At 36.1% G+C, this 17,083-nt stretch overlaps 4 protein-coding genes across 7 annotated transcripts; 2 read left to right on the top strand and 2 right to left on the bottom strand.

Moving 5' to 3' along the window:
- The first annotated feature begins 189 nt into the window (after positions 1-189).
- Positions 190-3,930, top strand: LOC18054063. 2 transcript variants are annotated; one of them, XM_024178270.1, is made up of 7 exons: positions 190-554; positions 773-1,681; positions 2,040-2,097; positions 2,186-2,269; positions 2,426-2,567; positions 3,116-3,172; positions 3,319-3,930. In XM_024178270.1, the coding sequence occupies exons 2-7, from the start codon at positions 1,174-1,176 to the stop codon at positions 3,682-3,684; spliced, it is 1,215 nt and encodes a 404-aa protein (XP_024034038.1). In that variant the 5' UTR covers positions 190-554; positions 773-1,173; the 3' UTR covers positions 3,685-3,930. The 2 variants fall into 2 exon arrangements, with proteins under 2 accessions (XP_024034038.1, XP_006453622.1); XM_006453559.2 differs by lacking the exon at positions 3,116-3,172 and having other exon boundaries at positions 191-554; positions 3,319-3,919.
- A 782-nt stretch (positions 3,931-4,712) lies between these two features.
- Positions 4,713-8,814, bottom strand: LOC18054064 (probable WRKY transcription factor 32). 3 transcript variants are annotated; one of them, XM_024178573.1, is made up of 5 exons: positions 8,492-8,814; positions 8,364-8,413; positions 6,782-7,488; positions 6,516-6,674; positions 4,713-5,324 (listed from the first exon to the last, which is right to left on the bottom strand). In XM_024178573.1, the coding sequence occupies exons 1-5, from the start codon at positions 8,673-8,675 to the stop codon at positions 4,979-4,981; spliced, it is 1,446 nt and encodes a 481-aa protein (XP_024034341.1). In that variant the 5' UTR covers positions 8,676-8,814; the 3' UTR covers positions 4,713-4,978. The 3 variants fall into 3 exon arrangements, with proteins under 3 accessions (XP_024034341.1, XP_006453623.1, XP_006453624.1); XM_006453560.2 differs by having other exon boundaries at positions 4,713-5,336; positions 6,782-7,482; positions 8,492-8,813; XM_006453561.2 differs by having other exon boundaries at positions 4,713-5,336; positions 8,492-8,813.
- Positions 8,815-10,599: 1,785 nt separating this feature from the next.
- On the top strand, positions 10,600-13,478 carry LOC18054065 (probable purine permease 5). The gene is made up of 2 exons (XM_006453562.2): positions 10,600-10,657; positions 11,661-13,478. The coding sequence occupies exons 1-2, from the start codon at positions 10,636-10,638 to the stop codon at positions 12,728-12,730; spliced, it is 1,092 nt and encodes a 363-aa protein (XP_006453625.2). The 5' UTR covers positions 10,600-10,635; the 3' UTR covers positions 12,731-13,478.
- On the bottom strand, positions 13,161-15,608 carry LOC18054066 (eukaryotic translation initiation factor 5A). The gene is made up of 5 exons (XM_006453563.2): positions 15,374-15,608; positions 14,506-14,628; positions 14,316-14,372; positions 13,650-13,724; positions 13,161-13,531 (listed from the first exon to the last, which is right to left on the bottom strand). The coding sequence occupies exons 1-5, from the start codon at positions 15,494-15,496 to the stop codon at positions 13,427-13,429; spliced, it is 483 nt and encodes a 160-aa protein (XP_006453626.1). The 5' UTR covers positions 15,497-15,608; the 3' UTR covers positions 13,161-13,426.
- Between the last annotated feature and the right edge of the window lie 1,475 nt (positions 15,609-17,083).

Below are 17,083 nucleotides of genomic sequence, written 5' to 3' on the forward strand. Positions count from 1 at the left end.
TTTAATTTAAAAAGTTTTCTTGCCTTCGTTGAGGTTTTGCTTCAAAAATAAAATTTATCCTAAAACTAAATGATATGATAAAGTTAACCTGACTAAATGACTTATTTCACAAAATTATTTTTGACCCGAGGAGGTAACCGGCACAGCCGGTGAGGTAGTGGCTGGAAACGGGGTCCGTCAGTCAGAGAACAATAAAGAAAGTGAAATCCCAATCTTTAACTTTTCTCTCTCTGTCGCTCATTTGCTCTTCACTCCTTCCGCTCTCTAAAAGATTTCTTGAGAGAGAAAACTCAAATCTTTGATAGATCGAAGGAAGCCCAACATTCTCTCCTCATTCTACTCAAATCTTTGATAGATCGAAGGAAGCCCAACATTCTCTCCTCATTCTCCGATCAACCCATTTTTAATTTTCCTTTGATTTTCTCGGGGAACAATCAAACAAGATAAAAAGCTTTTTAGGATATATAAATGATTGTGTCAGATTTTTTGAATCCTCCCCATGTGGAAGTCCCCGAAACGACACAGTTTCAAAAACCCCGCACTTTTCTTTTGAGGTACAAACTTTCACAATTTCTCTCCCGCTTTTAAGGATGCAAAATGGAATCCTTTGCCGAGGCTCATTTTGAATGTGCTTCTTTGAATATAGTATTAGAACTCAAATTTTTAAAGAAAATTAAAAATTTAGCAGTTTTTTTTTTTAAAATTTTTTGGGGTGAATGCGGACGCTAGCATTGTTCACAAGGTGTACTGATTTTGATTTTTTTTTTTTTAGGGTTTTTGAGCTGATTGAAGTTTGATAATGAGAGAAATGAGGGTTTTAGGGGCTTTTCAGAGATGGGTTTGGAGAATCGTGGTAGTTGTAGAAGCGTAAATTTGAGTTAGTTTGAAGGTGAATAGGTGAGATCTGCGTTGTGGAATGTCGTTCACTCGATGTGGATAATTGGCTTTGTTAATGATAAAATGAGGGTTTTATTGAATTCTGTTAGTGGGTTTTGGATGGTATTGGTGATTTGTTGTGCAACTTTGGTAATTTGAGTGGCCCATCAGCTGAATTTACCTGTTGGTTGTGTAATTTTGAGTATCGATTGGAGAAAACTGGAAAGTTTTGTGAGATTTTGAGGCCAACATAACTGAGATCTTTTGAACTTTTTATTTGATTAAAGTTATTGCGAAATGTCGGGTGCCACGAGGGTGAGATCAATGAATGTGGCAGAATCAGAGACCAGGCCGGTCCTAGGACCTGCTGGGAACAAAACGGGATCGTTGAGTGCATGGAAACCTGCCTCGAAGCCATCAAGAAAGATTGAAAAATCACCTGTAGAGGTTAATGCAGCAGAGGAGAAGAAAACCCTCTCACCTTCGTCTAAAGCTGCTACTCCTCCTGCCTCTAAGTTGTCTCCTAAATCACATTCCCTTAGTGTTCCTTCAATTCTTCGCCGTCATGAGCAGTTATTGCAGTCTAATTTATCACTGAATGCTTCATGTTCATCTGATGCCTCTACGGATTCATTTCATAGTCGAGCATCTATTGGGAGGTTGACACGCTCAAATAGTGTAGGGATTAGGAGGAAGCCATTTCCTTCGAAGCCTAGGAGTGTTGTTTCTGATGGCGGGTTGGATTCTCCTCCACCTGATGGTTCACAGACCAAGAAAAGGTGTGCATGGGTGACGCCAAATACTGGTTCGTTCTTGCTTCTTTGATTTTAGAGTAGTTTGTTTTGGTTTTATTATGGTGAAGTTGGTTGTGACAATATATTCTTCATAAGGCTCACTAGGACATTTGTTTCCGGGCTTTTTAAATCCCATCAATGTAAAACACCAAAATAATATTACTATTTGGGACAAACCTTATCACATGTGCTATTTAATATCTTTGCTTTGTTTCTGGCTACTTAGCATAACATCTTCCTTGTAGGTCATGCATTATATAGTCACACAGACATTACTGGTTCACGCTTTTCATAAGGGCCCATTATGACATTTGCTCATATGCCTTTATTAAGTGCTAAATGCTGACTGATTTTATTTGCTAAAATCAGATCCATGTTATGCTGCTTTCCATGATGAAGAATGGGGAGTTCCAGTCCATGATGACAAGTATGCAATCACTATTTTTGTTACCACTCAACAAGTGTCCCGCTTCCTTTTAACAATGACTTTGATCTAAATGCTTCTCTGCATACAGGAAATTGTTTGAGCTTCTTGTACTTTCGGGTGCTTTATCTGAACTGACGTGGCCTGCCATCCTGAGCAAAAGACACATTTTTAGGTATTCGTCGTATGAAAATCCCATTCCTTTTGTTTTTTTGTTTATTAACATACTCATTGCTGAAGTATATGCTATTATATTCGGCCTCTTAACCTTTGCTTGTATCAATCTTATGGATTTCTTGTTTTCTATCTTTTCACAATTGCTCTAATGCAGGGAAGTTTTTGTGGGCTTTGACCCCATTGCTGTCTCAAAGTTGAATGAGAAAAAGTTACTAGCGGCTGGAAGTGCTGCAAGCTCTCTATTATCTGAACTTAAGCTGCGTGCTATTATTGAGAATGCACGGCAAATTTCCAAGGTAGATTTTTACTTTCACTACTGAGAAGTTAAATGTGCAAATATACTATGATCAGTAATTTTATTAGATTGTAGGGGATAAGGGAACAAGATATTTTGGATGGGGTGGCATGCATTGGGGGGGCGGGGGGCGGTGGTGTGCGCAACATGAATTGATTACTTTAGAGTTACTGTCTTGTAAAAGTTAAAAGGTTAAATACATCTTACAGATGGTATCTCTGAGCATAATTTTCCATTTCTTGAAGTAGGAGTATTTAATCCATTGATCTCCTGATGCAGAAAACCTTTGCTTGGTCCAATATTCCCTTTTGTCGTTTTCCCTTACTTTCTTTGGGGATCATGTAAAATGTTTTTGCTTTGTTATATACAAGTAATTAAATGAAATAAAATGGTTGGTTTTATGATCATTTGATCAGGTAGGTTACCCTGTTAGGTGACAAGTAGTTGAACGGTGGTTCTGATCCTCAACAATTAGTACGACTCTTATAGGACAAAGCATAATACTTCCATTCATACGGTTTGATGTTGAGTTGTTTGTCTTATTTCAAGAATTACTCATGCGACCTAATTATTCCGTCGCTTCCAAGATGCCAGCTTGCTTGCTTGGTAAGTCCCAGGTCATTCATCTGACTTGATGGCTTTCCAGTCATTAGCCACTAACCTTTGTTACTGAAGTAAGTGCCATAATTGCACAATCCATGGTTGCTATGATTATGTTTGCAACTAACTTTTAGCAGGTTTGGTGATGCCAGGTCATAGATGAGTTTGGGTCGTTCAACAATTACATTTGGAGCTTTGTGAGCCACAAGCCTATAGTAAGCAGATTCCGATACCCTCGTCAAGTTCCAGTGAAAACCCCCAAAGCTGATGTAATCAGCAAAGATCTTGTGAGAAGGGGATTCCGGAGTGTGGGCCCAACCATCATATATTCATTCATGCAGGTGGCAGGAGTGACGAACGACCATCTCACCAGTTGCTTCAGATTCCAGGAATGTATAAATGCGGCTGAAGTGAAAGAAGAAAATGGCATCCCTGATAATGATGAGAACAAGAAGACAGATGGTACTATTTCCCAATTATCCATGGCTATTGATGCATTAAGTTTGTCTTCAGAATGAACCACAAAAGACCTGTTTTGTGGCAAGATGGAGATCCTGTGTCAGTCATTATTGACTGAAGTTCACTGCAACTCTTTACTTTTGGGTAGTAATGAAGGTGGATTTGTGTATAAAAATTTCATGAATTCCTCTGCATCATGAATTTGTAGATTGTAGTTTACTAAATGTGAATTACATTAACTGGTGATTGTGATGAAAATGAGGCCCGTCAGAAATGGCCTGCCAAATTGATGTACAATTTTTTGTACAGTTGAGAAAATTAGCAATTAGATTTATCGTTTCAAAACCAAACTCTTAACAACAAAAACAGATTAACAAAAGTTTTGCTATTCCTTTTGTCGCCATCAGAAACATGACCTCTCTGGACGGCTAGAACTACTGATCCAGTCCATTTTGCTTTAAATAGTTGACAATGATGGATTAGGGGCACTATGTTTCTGTGTTACCAAAGAACGGGGAAGGACTGCAAATGTCGAGACTTTTTTTGTTATACTGTCGGGCCCAAAACTCCCATCTAATAAACTAATATTCTAATTCTAATGTTGGGACCCCTTGACGCTTTCGCAAGATATTGTTAACCTATGCTTTCTCTCTTGTCCAATCTCACCAAGATAAGAACAATAGATGGATCATGGAATATTGTGCGCTGCTAGCGGATTACCGTCTTAGAAAGCTTTGCCTTAGCAGACTCCAAACTCTACAAGCAAATTTTAATAGTGTTGTTCTGGAGATGCAAGAACAGAATTTTGCCAAGTTTACTGAATCGTTGAAGCATTAGATTCTCAAATTCAATTTCTTGAATTGACAAATCAACCGCACTTCACTAGATGGGCAAAGTTATTCCTATCAGTACCAGATCTTAAAAGCACTAAAGAAATGGAGCTCAATGAACCAGAAATGTACTTTCGCACCCTGCTGAAAGCTTACGGTAAAGTCAATTTAAAACTTGCATTTCAAGCTATCTAGTAAAAAATCGGAGAGATTTACAACGGAAAAAAGCTTCACAAATTCGAATCCCAAATCCTGGATCATAAGAACTATCATTGTAAAATTGCTCCTTGCCTAAAGAACAATACCCAATTAAAGGTGCAGTCTACATTGTTTCCAGTACTATCACTAAGTCAAAGTACAATACCGACTATACATGGATCACCAAAAGACTACATTGGTAATAAACACAAAAAAAGATACAAACAGAGAAATGAAACTCAAGCCTGAAAGAATTTTACGATTTTCATGCATAAAAAAGCTCACTAATAATCTTCCTATGATACCTAAAATTGGTAAGGAACATTCAGCAAGGCTTTATTTCAAACCCGATGCTCAGAAGAGTTCGAGCTGATTCCATTGCCTTCTCACCTCCAAGATCCATGGCCGCACCAGCCAATTCACCTTCTGTTCTGACTGACCACTGGGTTGAAGTCGTTTGGTTTTGGACTGCATCCGTTTTCTTCAATTGCAAATTGTTCATGGAAGCAGGAGCAGCAGCAGCCACTAGAGGAGCGCTTGGAGGGCCGTGTCGCTTCTTAGGCACGGGCATGTCATGGTCATGTACTCCTTTGTAGGTTATAATGACAGCACTTGTGTTATCTACAGCTGTCTCAATGTGCTTACGGACAGGGCATCCAGCAGAAGTGCATCTATAATAGTTCCTAAAAATTTTATTGAAGCAATATATCAGAGGAAAATTAAGGACAGTATCCATTTAAATAGAAAATGACAACTTGAATTACAAGAAAGAAAAAAATGGTGAGGCTCACAGCCATTCACCCAAGGCAACCATGTTAATTAATATTAGGCAGGTAGGTATCAGCAACAACTGGTTTTATTGCGGGACAGCTCATGATGTTCGTATCGATCTATTATGTGCCTCTGCATCTAGCATTGGGTAGACCGAATACAATAACTGTCCTAGCTCCACCGTATCTTTTGTTTGACAGGTGCATGTGAACCCAAAGCAGTAAAGCAAATGCAGCTGGGTATCTTTTTGGAGAAAATTCATAAAATGGTCCAAGGTTGTCATAACTTTTAAGCAAAAGGCAAATCTTAACATGATTTACATCCATGATCCCCATAGTTTCTAATGATAACTTGTGGTTCCAACTGTTTTCACATCTTTTGCCGCTAGATTTTATTACAGGAGGAAGCGATTAGGAACTAGGAGGGCAAAAAGGCATAACATATGTACTAGCAAGGTTGCTGGGATTACACCTTGCCAGGAAAATTTTAAGATTTTATCTGCCAGAAAACTTTTAAGATTTTAAGGAAGATCACAACATGATGTCAATAAAAGGCATTACTAGGTGCATAATGACTTTCTCCAAAATGTCATACTATATGCACGACAACTTTTTCAAAAATATCTCAATTATTAGATTTCAGAAATTTTCTACATTTGTTGAATTCTATTACAAGGACGCTTCTTCTCATTGTCCTATAAATCCAGTATTGGCCATAATCCACAAGAATGTTGAAAACCGAGTGTGGTAGAGTAGGAGGCCTGCCTTTCAAAATAAAATGACACATAGCACTGCCATTAAGAGAATTAAAAGTCCTTAGCAAGATCCATGAACCTAGGTGTCGCATCTGAAATAGTCAGAACTCCCAAAAGAGCACTGCATGAGATTTTTCCTTCTCTCATGTTTTGACTGACATTTTTCATTCTAAGATACCAATTACTATAATCAAAGTTATTTTAAGAATCAACTTAAGGAAAAAAATAAGACGGCAGCTAAATAAACATTGACTACAGAGTAGCATAACGATTTAATAGACTAAGAAACACCAAAACTAGAAAAGCAACAAAGGGAAATGAAGGAATAACCATGCACCTTGGATTCGGATTTCCCTTCACCATTTTCTGTCCATACTTGCGCCATCTGTATCCATCACCTGAAATCCCCACATCACCTGCTGCATGCACGACAAATTTAGGTTTTTTGCCTGGTTTTAAGAGAGGGCTTGAATTTGCTAGGTTGTCTTTCTTCACTCTGTTCAATGAAACAAATGAAGAACCATCAAAACCAGATTATCACAGATATCATCTTCCCAGTCCATATTAAAACAGTAACAAAAACTAATTCCAGAGGAAACTTGCCTTCGCTTTGGCTCTGGTTCACTCGGATGCTCCTCCTTAACCGAGACTTCGCCATCCCCAGCAAAGCTACTTAAGTTTGGCCGTTTTCTTTCAGGAACTAAATTTGAGTCTCGTACAGAATCTTTTGAAGATGTTGATGGAACTGAATCGTTAAGCATCCTGAGGGACTGTTCTGTAATGTTATTCCCTATAACAGGTCCAACAGATGATATGAGCCTACTTTCCCTCACACAGTTATTCTTTCTAGGTGGATCATGACTGTGCATGCCTTTATTAACAATCTCTATAACATGACCTGAGTGATCAGAACATTCAATCTTTTTAGCACAACAATCAGAATATGTGCACTTGTAGTAGCTTCGAGAACCTTTAGGACTCTTAACTTGTTTTTGACCATATTTCCGCCAATTGTAACCATCAGAAACAGGTGTCTTCACAATATGAACAACAGATACATTTTTCAGCTCAGAAGAGTTTTGCAAGTTTGCTTCTGGCACAGATGCAGTATCAACCTTTACAAGTGACAGGTTTTGTCCTGTTAAAGTTGGACTTGGAGCAGATGATATAGGTTCTGTAACAGAAGTAGGTGATAGCTCAGATAAGGATGTTGGGCATATGGATGGCTGAAGTTGATATTGTGTCTGAGATTCAGCAGCCTGGACCGCTATACTTCCCGAACCTTCATGTTGAGACACCTCAACCTGCTCCTAATAAGGATGAAACAGGAAATAACTGATGAAAAGAATAATAAGATCGGGAAAAAAATCAATGCACAAGCCACCGGATTGGCTTGTAAACATAGTTGGAGTTTCCATTTATATATACTTTACCTAAATTATTGAAGATGCATCTAAATCAATGCTAAACATGGCATGTGGAGGATGATGAGTGTGCCTCATGACCAATCCATGGCATGGCTTATGCAGTTATGACTTAGAGCCAACATTTATAATAACATTCAGCTCGCTCAGAATAGGATGAGAGGTGCACGCCTCACACGCATTTAAAAATAGGTTTCTCCGAAAAAAGCATTAGTTAGTTAGCATATGCCCATTTTCTTTTCTCACTTCCAAAATACATAGTACCAATAGAGTAATAAAATGTGCTGAATTCAAAAGAATATGAAAGCACATACAAACATCAATGCCAAAAACAAAAAAAAACAAAAGCACAAGACAGAAGAACCCTGTACATAGAGTAACCAGGCACATACTCTAACATGATTAAACAGGAGAAACGTGTAGCCAACAAAAAGAGAAAACTATCAAGGTATGAGAGTAGTTAAACCCTAAATATGGTTTCCATAAGCCTAATCTGAGGTTTAGTTAAACCCTAAACCCCAACCTCAAACGAGCACTAAATAAACATTAAATTCCGCAGCCAGTACTTACTCCACTTCAAGTTTAAATCTTTATTCTTCCGTTTCTTGGAAAAACATGAAACTAATAAGTTGAAACCATTTCTCAACGCAGTATAAGCTACAAAGAATCCCACAAGCACCGACTAAACTATCTATTCAACTGAGCAAATCACTATTTAAGCAGTTAACTCAAAAATAAACAACTCAGCTTCAGTTTCCCACCTTCAGTTTAGTTCCTTCATTGGATTCCACTCCAGAATTCACTTGTAAACCTGCCGGATCATCCGTATCACTCTCAAAACTAAAATAAAAATGAAAAATAAAAAAAGCGAAAGAAAGAAAGAAACTACCTTTATGGTGTTTATTATTCTCGGTGAGTTGCAGTTGGTGTGGCTCAGTGAGTTGACTCGCTCCCTCATCTTCTTCTTCGTCGTCTAATATTTCCTCATCCTCCTCTTCCTCTTCTTCTTCAAACTCGTCGTTTTGAGGGTTTTCATGTCGTTTACGAGCTTCGAAGCTCTCGCTTTCAGCCATGCCCGAAAATCAAATCAAAATACTCTCTCTGTTTTCAGAGAGTAAAGTGTTGTTCGACTTTATACTGTCTACACTGCTGAGACCGAAACTTACACGAAACAAAACCAAACTTTTCGGCTTAAATTAAACCGCCAACCGGTTTGCGGTTTGTTTCATGGACAGAGATTCTCCTTTGGAGCAATAACATTTGGGTCCCTATAATTTACATATTCACTAATATATATATATATATTATAGTCTAAATTTAGGAAAAACACCAGTTCACCCGAGGGCTGACAGCACCCTCACAAAAACATATAATCATACGCGTGAGTGTGACTTTCACAATTTCACTCTCTTCCTCGGATACCTTTTTAACAGATTAAATTTGTTTTTATTTTAACATTATTATTTTTTAAAATCATATTATTCAGAAACTTAAGTCTTTACTATTTTTTTTGGAATTATAACAGTTAAATAATTGATTATTTGATTTATTAAATATTAACAGATTTTTAGTAGAACCTAATTTTATGGCGTGTATGAAAATAAATAACAATAATATTTATTAGTTATTTTAATGAGGTAAAGGGATCTGTATGTTATTAACATTTAACACATCTTCGTTTAAAGCGAAGAGCGAGAGCGAGCGGTAGAGGAGGCCAGGAGGGCATATGTGTCTTTGACTTGAATTGACCTCAGCCTCAGGTGGTTTATGTGTAACAAACACCGTTTATTTCTCCGTTACTTTTGGTTGCCGGGACGGGCCGTTTTGGGTATCCTGGACTTGACGGTTTCTTTAATTGCGCACGTGGCCCTTTCTTACTTGGTAGTTTGACTCGGACATAAATTTTGTGCTGATTTTTATTTAATTTTTATGCTTAGATTCTGACCAATTTAAATAAGAAAAGAATGTCTTTTTTTTTTTTTTTTCAATTTAATTTATTGCTTTTGGACACTTTTAAGTACACCCTATTTATTTTGAAGTTTCCTAGAATGAAATCCACAATTCATAAGTAAAGTGACAAATCATTTTCTTTATGTGGAAAGTAGATCAAACTTATCATAACTTACGTACTTAAAATTGTTATAAGTTTAAGAGAGACCATCGATTTAAAACACGGGGGTTGAAAGTTGGAACTCAGTAGACCCTTTTTATCAAGACTGTTCTTTCCCTCCGGCTCCGCACAATCACTTAATTATATAATTATATAATTTTTTACTCACACAATCTACAAATTTAAAAAAAAAATGGAAAAAGAAATAGACGGCTGAGATCACAGCAAAGCAAATCAGATCATCGCTCATTATTCCAATTACGTTGCATCACCATGATGGTGATGGCACCACGCCACCACCTACGATTATTCAACATTCCCTGTTGAGAAGACCTTGGGTCCCACCAGATTTGACTTTGGTTTTTAATCACATATAAAACATGTATAAATTCTCAAAAAAAAAAAAAAAAACATGTATAAGACAAAAAAAAAAAGAAAGTAATAATTTGCTATCAAGAGTTCCTATAACAAATTATTTCAATTAATTCAAATGCATTAAAAATTATCGTATAATGTTAATAGAAAAATGATTTTATTTAGGTGAATATACACTAGGAACAATAATAATAATTAATTAGTAATGATGCAGTTACAACAACCCGGCATAGTAAATATATATATAAATTAATGTGACATGAAGAGGTTGGTAGTAGTATTAAATTATTATAAACTTATATAATTTAAAAATTATTATTATTTTTTAATTAATCTCTTTTTTATTATATTAATTTGGGTTGCCTACCACCCACCTTTCAAAAAATAAAATAACAATAAATAAATAAAAGTATACAGTACACAATTTGCATGGGCAGCCAAAACGGTGACGTGGAACCTCAGTCGATATATATTTTTTTTGTCATATCTGTTAGCTCTCCAAATTATTTTCATTTCTTTTGCTGTGGCTGCTGACTCTCGCACTGAAGATGCAGCCTCTGCTCGAAGGAGGTTAGTTTTCATTAAAAAAAAAAAAAAAAAGAGAGTAAGCTTACTGTCACTTTGATTCAATTTTAACTATATTTTGTTTGAAACTGTGAATACTTCAAAGCAAAAACATTTTTTCTCTGTTTGGTTGCTGAGGAAGTGTTAGGAAAATAAAAGAATCATGTTTGTATGTATATATTGGCAGCCAAGTCAAAGTTGTATTTTGGAGTTAAGCTTGTGAATTATGCAATCGTTGTAGCTAAAGTAATGAAATTTGTTGACTAATTGGCATTAGAATTACTGAATCGAGAGATTAATTGTTTCTGTACTCTCTTTATTTATTTTGTAGATTTTTATTGAGTATTTTGATTCTTTTTGTCAAATCATTTGGGTAATCTTTGAGTTTGATGATCTCCGTGACCGTGAGAAGGGACTTAGAGGATTATGAGACGGGACTATTTTTGATAACAGGAAGCTCGTTTGATTATGTTAATTATGTTGTGCGTTGCTCAGAGACGACTGATGATTGATTAGTTATCATTACCCTATTTGTCAATTCTCATGGTTGGATATGTGATCTGCACAGTGTTCTCCGTCCGTATCTAGATTTTGTGATATGGATTTATGGTTAATTAGCTCTAATTTTATAGGAGATAACTTGTCTTTAAGTGCTTTATGTGATATCTTTTGCCCTGATTTGAAAAGCTCACTTAACTCGTAGGAAAATGCTTGCCGCTTTTTTTTTTCTTTTTTTTTTCAGTTGGACTCAAAATTGTTAGATTACTGTTCAGCTGTCAATAGATCATATTAACTGAATGTAAACGGTGCCATAAATCATTCGTAGTTCGATAATCTTTACAAACCGAGGAAAGGTGTATGGTGCATACGTTGATCTGCTTAAGATAAGAGTGTTGCAGATGTGTCTGGCTAGAATAGACCAATATCAATGCATCCTTTTTTTATGAATGATTTTGATCTTTGGGTTGTTTTTTATTATTGTCTTATGAATACTGATATCTGATGTTAGGGGAAATAATGGACGAGGTGTCACCAATGCCTTCTGTTTCATTATGGGACCGGATTTCCAATTCAAAGACCTTGGCTTGGGAATCATACAAAAGAAAACCAATCTCCCATTGGATTCTTCTAGTGTTGAGCAGTGCAGCAATGCTTGTAGCATTTCCTGCTTCGAGCCTTCTATCTCGGGTCTATTATGCCAATGGGGGCACAAGCAAGTGGATCATTTCATGGGTTGCAGTTGCTGGGTGGCCTTTGACTGCTTTGATCTTGCTGCCTACATATTTCGTATTTAAAACCTTTCCCACTCGTCTTGACTTAAAACTCACTCTAGCTTATATTGTCCTGGGTTTTCTAAGTGCTGCGGATAATCTCATGTATGCATACGCCTATGCCTATCTTCCGGCATCAACTGCTGCTCTTTTGGCATCATCATCGCTAGTTTTTTCCACCCTATTTGGTTATTTTCTAGTGAAGAATAAACTGAATGCTGCAATGATAAATGCTGTCGTGATAATAACAGCTGCTATGACTATAATTGCACTGGATTCAGATTCTGATAGATACGGCAACATTACTGACAGACAATACATCATGGGTTTTGTTTGGGATATCCTAGGATCTGCACTCCATGGTCTCATCTTTGCCCTTTCTGAGCTAGTTTTCGTGAAATTAGTAGGCAGAAGGTCCTTCCATGTTGTATTGGAGCAACAAGTCATGGTTTCTTTGTTTGCCTTTGCATTTACAACTATAGGAGTCGTCGTGAGTAAGGATTTTCAAGGTATGAAATCCGAGGCCAAAACTTTCAAAGGTGGTGTAGCTTCGTATTACCTGGTTCTCATATGGGGCGCAATTACTTTCCAGCTGGGGGTGTTAGGAGGCACTGCCGTGCTTTTTTTGGCTTCCACTGTGCTGGCAGGCATCCTCAATGCAATAAGAGTACCCATCACAAGCATTGCCGCTGTTATATTGTTACATGATCCAATGAGCGGATTCAAGATCCTATCACTGATTGTTACGTTCTGGGGTTTTGGTTCCTACATCTATGGAAATTCTTCTACTCCCAAAGATTCTTCTTGATGGCTTATTATTGAGGTTTTGAAGATACTTTTCAAGGCATCACATATAAAGACTTGATAACTCATTAAAATATGTATGTAACTACATTTTTCCCAGAAATTATAAATCTTATGTTGCCTGTTTGGAAAATCGTTGAGCTTCATGTTTAGGGTAGTTATATATTCACCACAATTGGCCTTTGCAAATAGTATACATAGCTTTTCAAACCAAAGCCTTGCGCATTGTAAGCCGGCAAGCAGCACAAAATGACAAAATTACCTATGCTGTTTATCGCCCTTTCAGACTCGCTACTGTTTTATGACACAAGCTTTGGGCAACAAAACACGCGCATCCAAAGCAAAACATTCTAAATTGGGATACGGAAATGAGGCTAATTATTATAAGAGAATAAAGGAGAAAGCGAAATCCCAAAATTAGTTCTGCAAACTCAAAACATAATAGACAAGGATTTAATAAAATAGTAAAATATATATAAGTCCGAGATGCTGTCAACATAAATTTCGTTCAACAGGAGATTGACGACACCTGCTTTCTTTCCACTTCCTTTATCACAAGCACGACGATATTTTAATACACAGCCAAAATACTATCTTAATGGAAGTTTGTTGTGGACATGGATGGTAGATAGTCTCCATGTTGGCAACATAAGAAAGAGTTCTCCTGCTATCAGCCAAAGCTAATGCCATGGGATTATAGTTAATTCTTAGGACCAATGTCCTTAAGGGCACAGATCTGCTCCTCTCCCATTGACGACATAACGGTCACCACAAGGTCTTTTCCTTCAGCAAACCCATCTTTAATCTACATGCAGTTAAAGAGTAAGCATAAATTGCCAGGAAAGATATCAGATGAACAACCTATGTATGTAAAGCATGCTCCAAAAAGTTTTAAGCAACACATACAGCACTTCACGACATACCTGGCTAAGCAGATTTTCATCGGTAGGAAGCCTCAGATCATCCTTGGTGTTTCCGGTTTCAGTTAAAAGGCTCACCTACAAAGAAATCAACTCCAATCAGTTAATAAGATTGGCATGACACATAGCAAGGTAAGTGATTAAGCAATATCTTCTTTTTTATATTTATTTATGGGAAATTTTATTTGCAGTGCCTCTTGGGAAATGTTTGATTCACAGAATTAAAGCGACAGTTCGAATTATACAAGTCATTTTACACTCTTCCCATAAACAAATTTCATGGGCTGCAAAGTCGGGGGTAATAACATCTAATCATAGTAGCTTACTACTTTTCTACATACCACAATAAATGTTATATTCCATCTATGGTGCATCTACATAGTTCATCCATGCAAACACCAAATCCAAATTGACAAATATATTGCACATATGATGAAAACAATATTTGCAAGTAAAATTGAAAGCAGTGTTAACAGGAAGAAAAGGCACGAATCAACATGTATAATGAGGATTATACAACTCTTGAGGTGGGGACACATGGATAAATTTGGGGGTCCAGGTCTGTACTAATAGAAGATAAAGCAAAGTAAACATTTCAAATTCATGAATCAACAAATGACAGTCTATCCCTTATGCCATAATTTGCTATCAAGTGATAGGATAACTTACAAAACCATCTTCGGATATATCAATCAGCTGATAGTCAGTGCGAGTAACATGGGGAGCCTGTGAAGACAATTGCAAATACAGAGCAAACCATCAACTTTTTGGCTTTGGGAAAAAAAATAAAAATAAAAATAAAAACTCTAAGATAGAACCCACAGAAAAGATAAACAAGAAAGAAAAGGCTTTGCATTACATCACAATTGTGGGAGGAAGGCACAATATCTTCAAGCTTCTTTCCATTAAATATATCAATTCCCACAAAGTGGCACTTGGCATGTCCATGCTTGCCAGTCTTTGAAGTGGAAACTTCAACAACCTGTTTAGAGTGAAGGGAAAAAGATGGAAACTTGAATACTTGTGGCTGTCAGGGAATTGTAAAACTGTACTATTAGAGACGATATAATCCAACACAGTCAGGCAAAAGGCAAAGAGGAACAATTTTATATAAAATCTCCTTTTATATGTTAGACAATTACTATACTGTACTAATAAAATGATTGCATAGCAACCCTTCTCTCAAAGATACAAGGTCATTTTACCGCATTTCTTTTGACACGTTTCCCTCAAGCACCCTCGTATACTACAATCAGATCATGAACATTTGTGATTTAAAAACACTACGTGTCACCATTAAGCTTCAAATTCACCCATATAAGCTACCAAACTACAATCGTAATCTACATGTTTTATAAAATCTAATCTCCAAAATCAAACTGAATTAAAAAAAAAAACTCCAAAATCAAACCGACAAAGCAAATATGAGGATTCCATCAACATCCACAATTGAAACTCAATATTTCGCAAGCGCCAATAAAATTCACTACTCAAAATTTCACAAGCGCCAATAAATTCACTAAATAGCATATAAAATGAATAAAATAAAACCCCATTGACATACATATACATTCAATTGTGATAAAAACAAAAAACAACCCATCAAAGATCTGACCAACGAATACCCAGATTCAAATTCATTACAAACAAAAGAAAAACCAAAACTTGACACCCCAAAAAAATCAGAAGAAAAAAAAAGAGAATTTTTATTTAAAAAGAGAAAAGACCTTGCAAGGACGATTTTTGATGACAATATAACCATTCTTGCGGATGGTTCCAGCTTGCTGAGGGAAAGTCTTCGATGCACCGGCATCAGCCTTCGATTCGAAGTGGTGCTCCTCGTCCGACATAGTTTTTTTCTTTCTTCTTCTTCTTCTTCTTCTTCTTCTCCTTCTGCTTCTGTCTGTGTTTGTGTCAATAAATTATTAAAAAAACGAAGCAGCAGACTTGTAGGACGTACATATGCTTTTATTTATTTATTTATTTTGTTCATGATCATGGATCGATAAATAACATTGACCTCTTTAAGACTTTGAATATACATAATTAAGGTCGTGATTTTCATGTTATCTCACACAGGTCCTTGTGGACTACATTTTTTTTTTTGGATTTTGACCACGAAGTATCCTGGAGAGGGCCCCAACTGTGGGAGGTACTTTTAAGCCCGTACCACAACCCAGACTAGAAGTCTCCGCTCGAACCGAGAGGCACATATTCTCTCAATAAAGGCGACTTCTCTGTGACTCGAACTGGGGAACAAACCCAATCAAGCCACATTATTACATGTGATCTCGTAATTTTCATTCATCTCAGAAGAGATATTATAATTGGTCAAAAAAAATTTTAAATTGAAATAAGATATTTATAACCGAATGTATTTCAAATCAACTTAAAAGATAAATAACTTATATTTTATATGTTTGGGCTGTGATGAGTTAAATTATGTGATAATCTAATTGAAAAAAAATAAAAATAAAAATCCTTGCGAAGATAGTTTAATTATCTTTTCCTCGAGAAAGAAGAATAATAATGGACAGATATGACTTATATGAGCAGGGCCTGTGGTAAAATTGAAAACAATTGAGACTCCTATGAAAAATAAAAACTATATTCTTATTTGTAATTTTATGGGGAAAATAGGGATCCAAATATTAATTACTACTTTTACTTAATTTCTTTTATTATTTTAATCGCCAGAAACCTTGAAAGGTTCGTATTTTTTTAACCATGTTTAAGGTGTGATTGAATCCTGGCCGTTGGATACTGGTTTGAGTTTAGTTCCCATTTCATCTGGACTGCATCTGATTTTTCTTTGTATAAAAATATGAAATAGAATGTTAATTATTTATCATGTGTTTTATTTTTAATAGTACATTGCAAGCGGCCACTTCTCAGCTCTGAAAGCCTCGACAAAGAGGGGAACACCACCCCAGTTAAGGAGTCGCGGTCCGGTGGAGTCGATTTTGAGTGCGTTTGGGATTGAGATTGGATAGGTACAATATTAAAGTGTTTAGTAAACACTAACTGTTGTACCTTAAAAGATATGTTAATACAATTTTTTACTTGTATAATAAAAAATTATTATATGTTTAATAATTTTATCAAAATTATTATTTAAAATTTATATTTACTACATATTATTAATTTTTGTTTCATAGTCACAATTTTTTTTTCCACAGCAGTTGTAACTTAAAAGTTACAACACCTCAATCTCAAATGCACACTTAGTTCAATAATCTTTTTAATTAGTGAATAATAATCTTGTGATTAAGATATTGGATAAACATTTGGAGTTTTAATCCCTTTTAAACCATTTTCATTTTTTCTAATTTTGTAATTTGTAAGAGCTCAACTTGTGTATAAATATTTGTATTTACACTCCTATACGTTTCATGTCTCCTTTAACTTCTCTGATTCGATATAATCTGATATTAATA

Source organism: Citrus clementina, unplaced genomic scaffold (assembly GCF_000493195.1).
Source record: "Citrus clementina cultivar Clemenules unplaced genomic scaffold, Citrus_clementina_v1.0 scaffold_1, whole genome shotgun sequence".
NCBI lineage: Eukaryota > Viridiplantae > Streptophyta > Magnoliopsida > Sapindales > Rutaceae > Citrus > Citrus x clementina.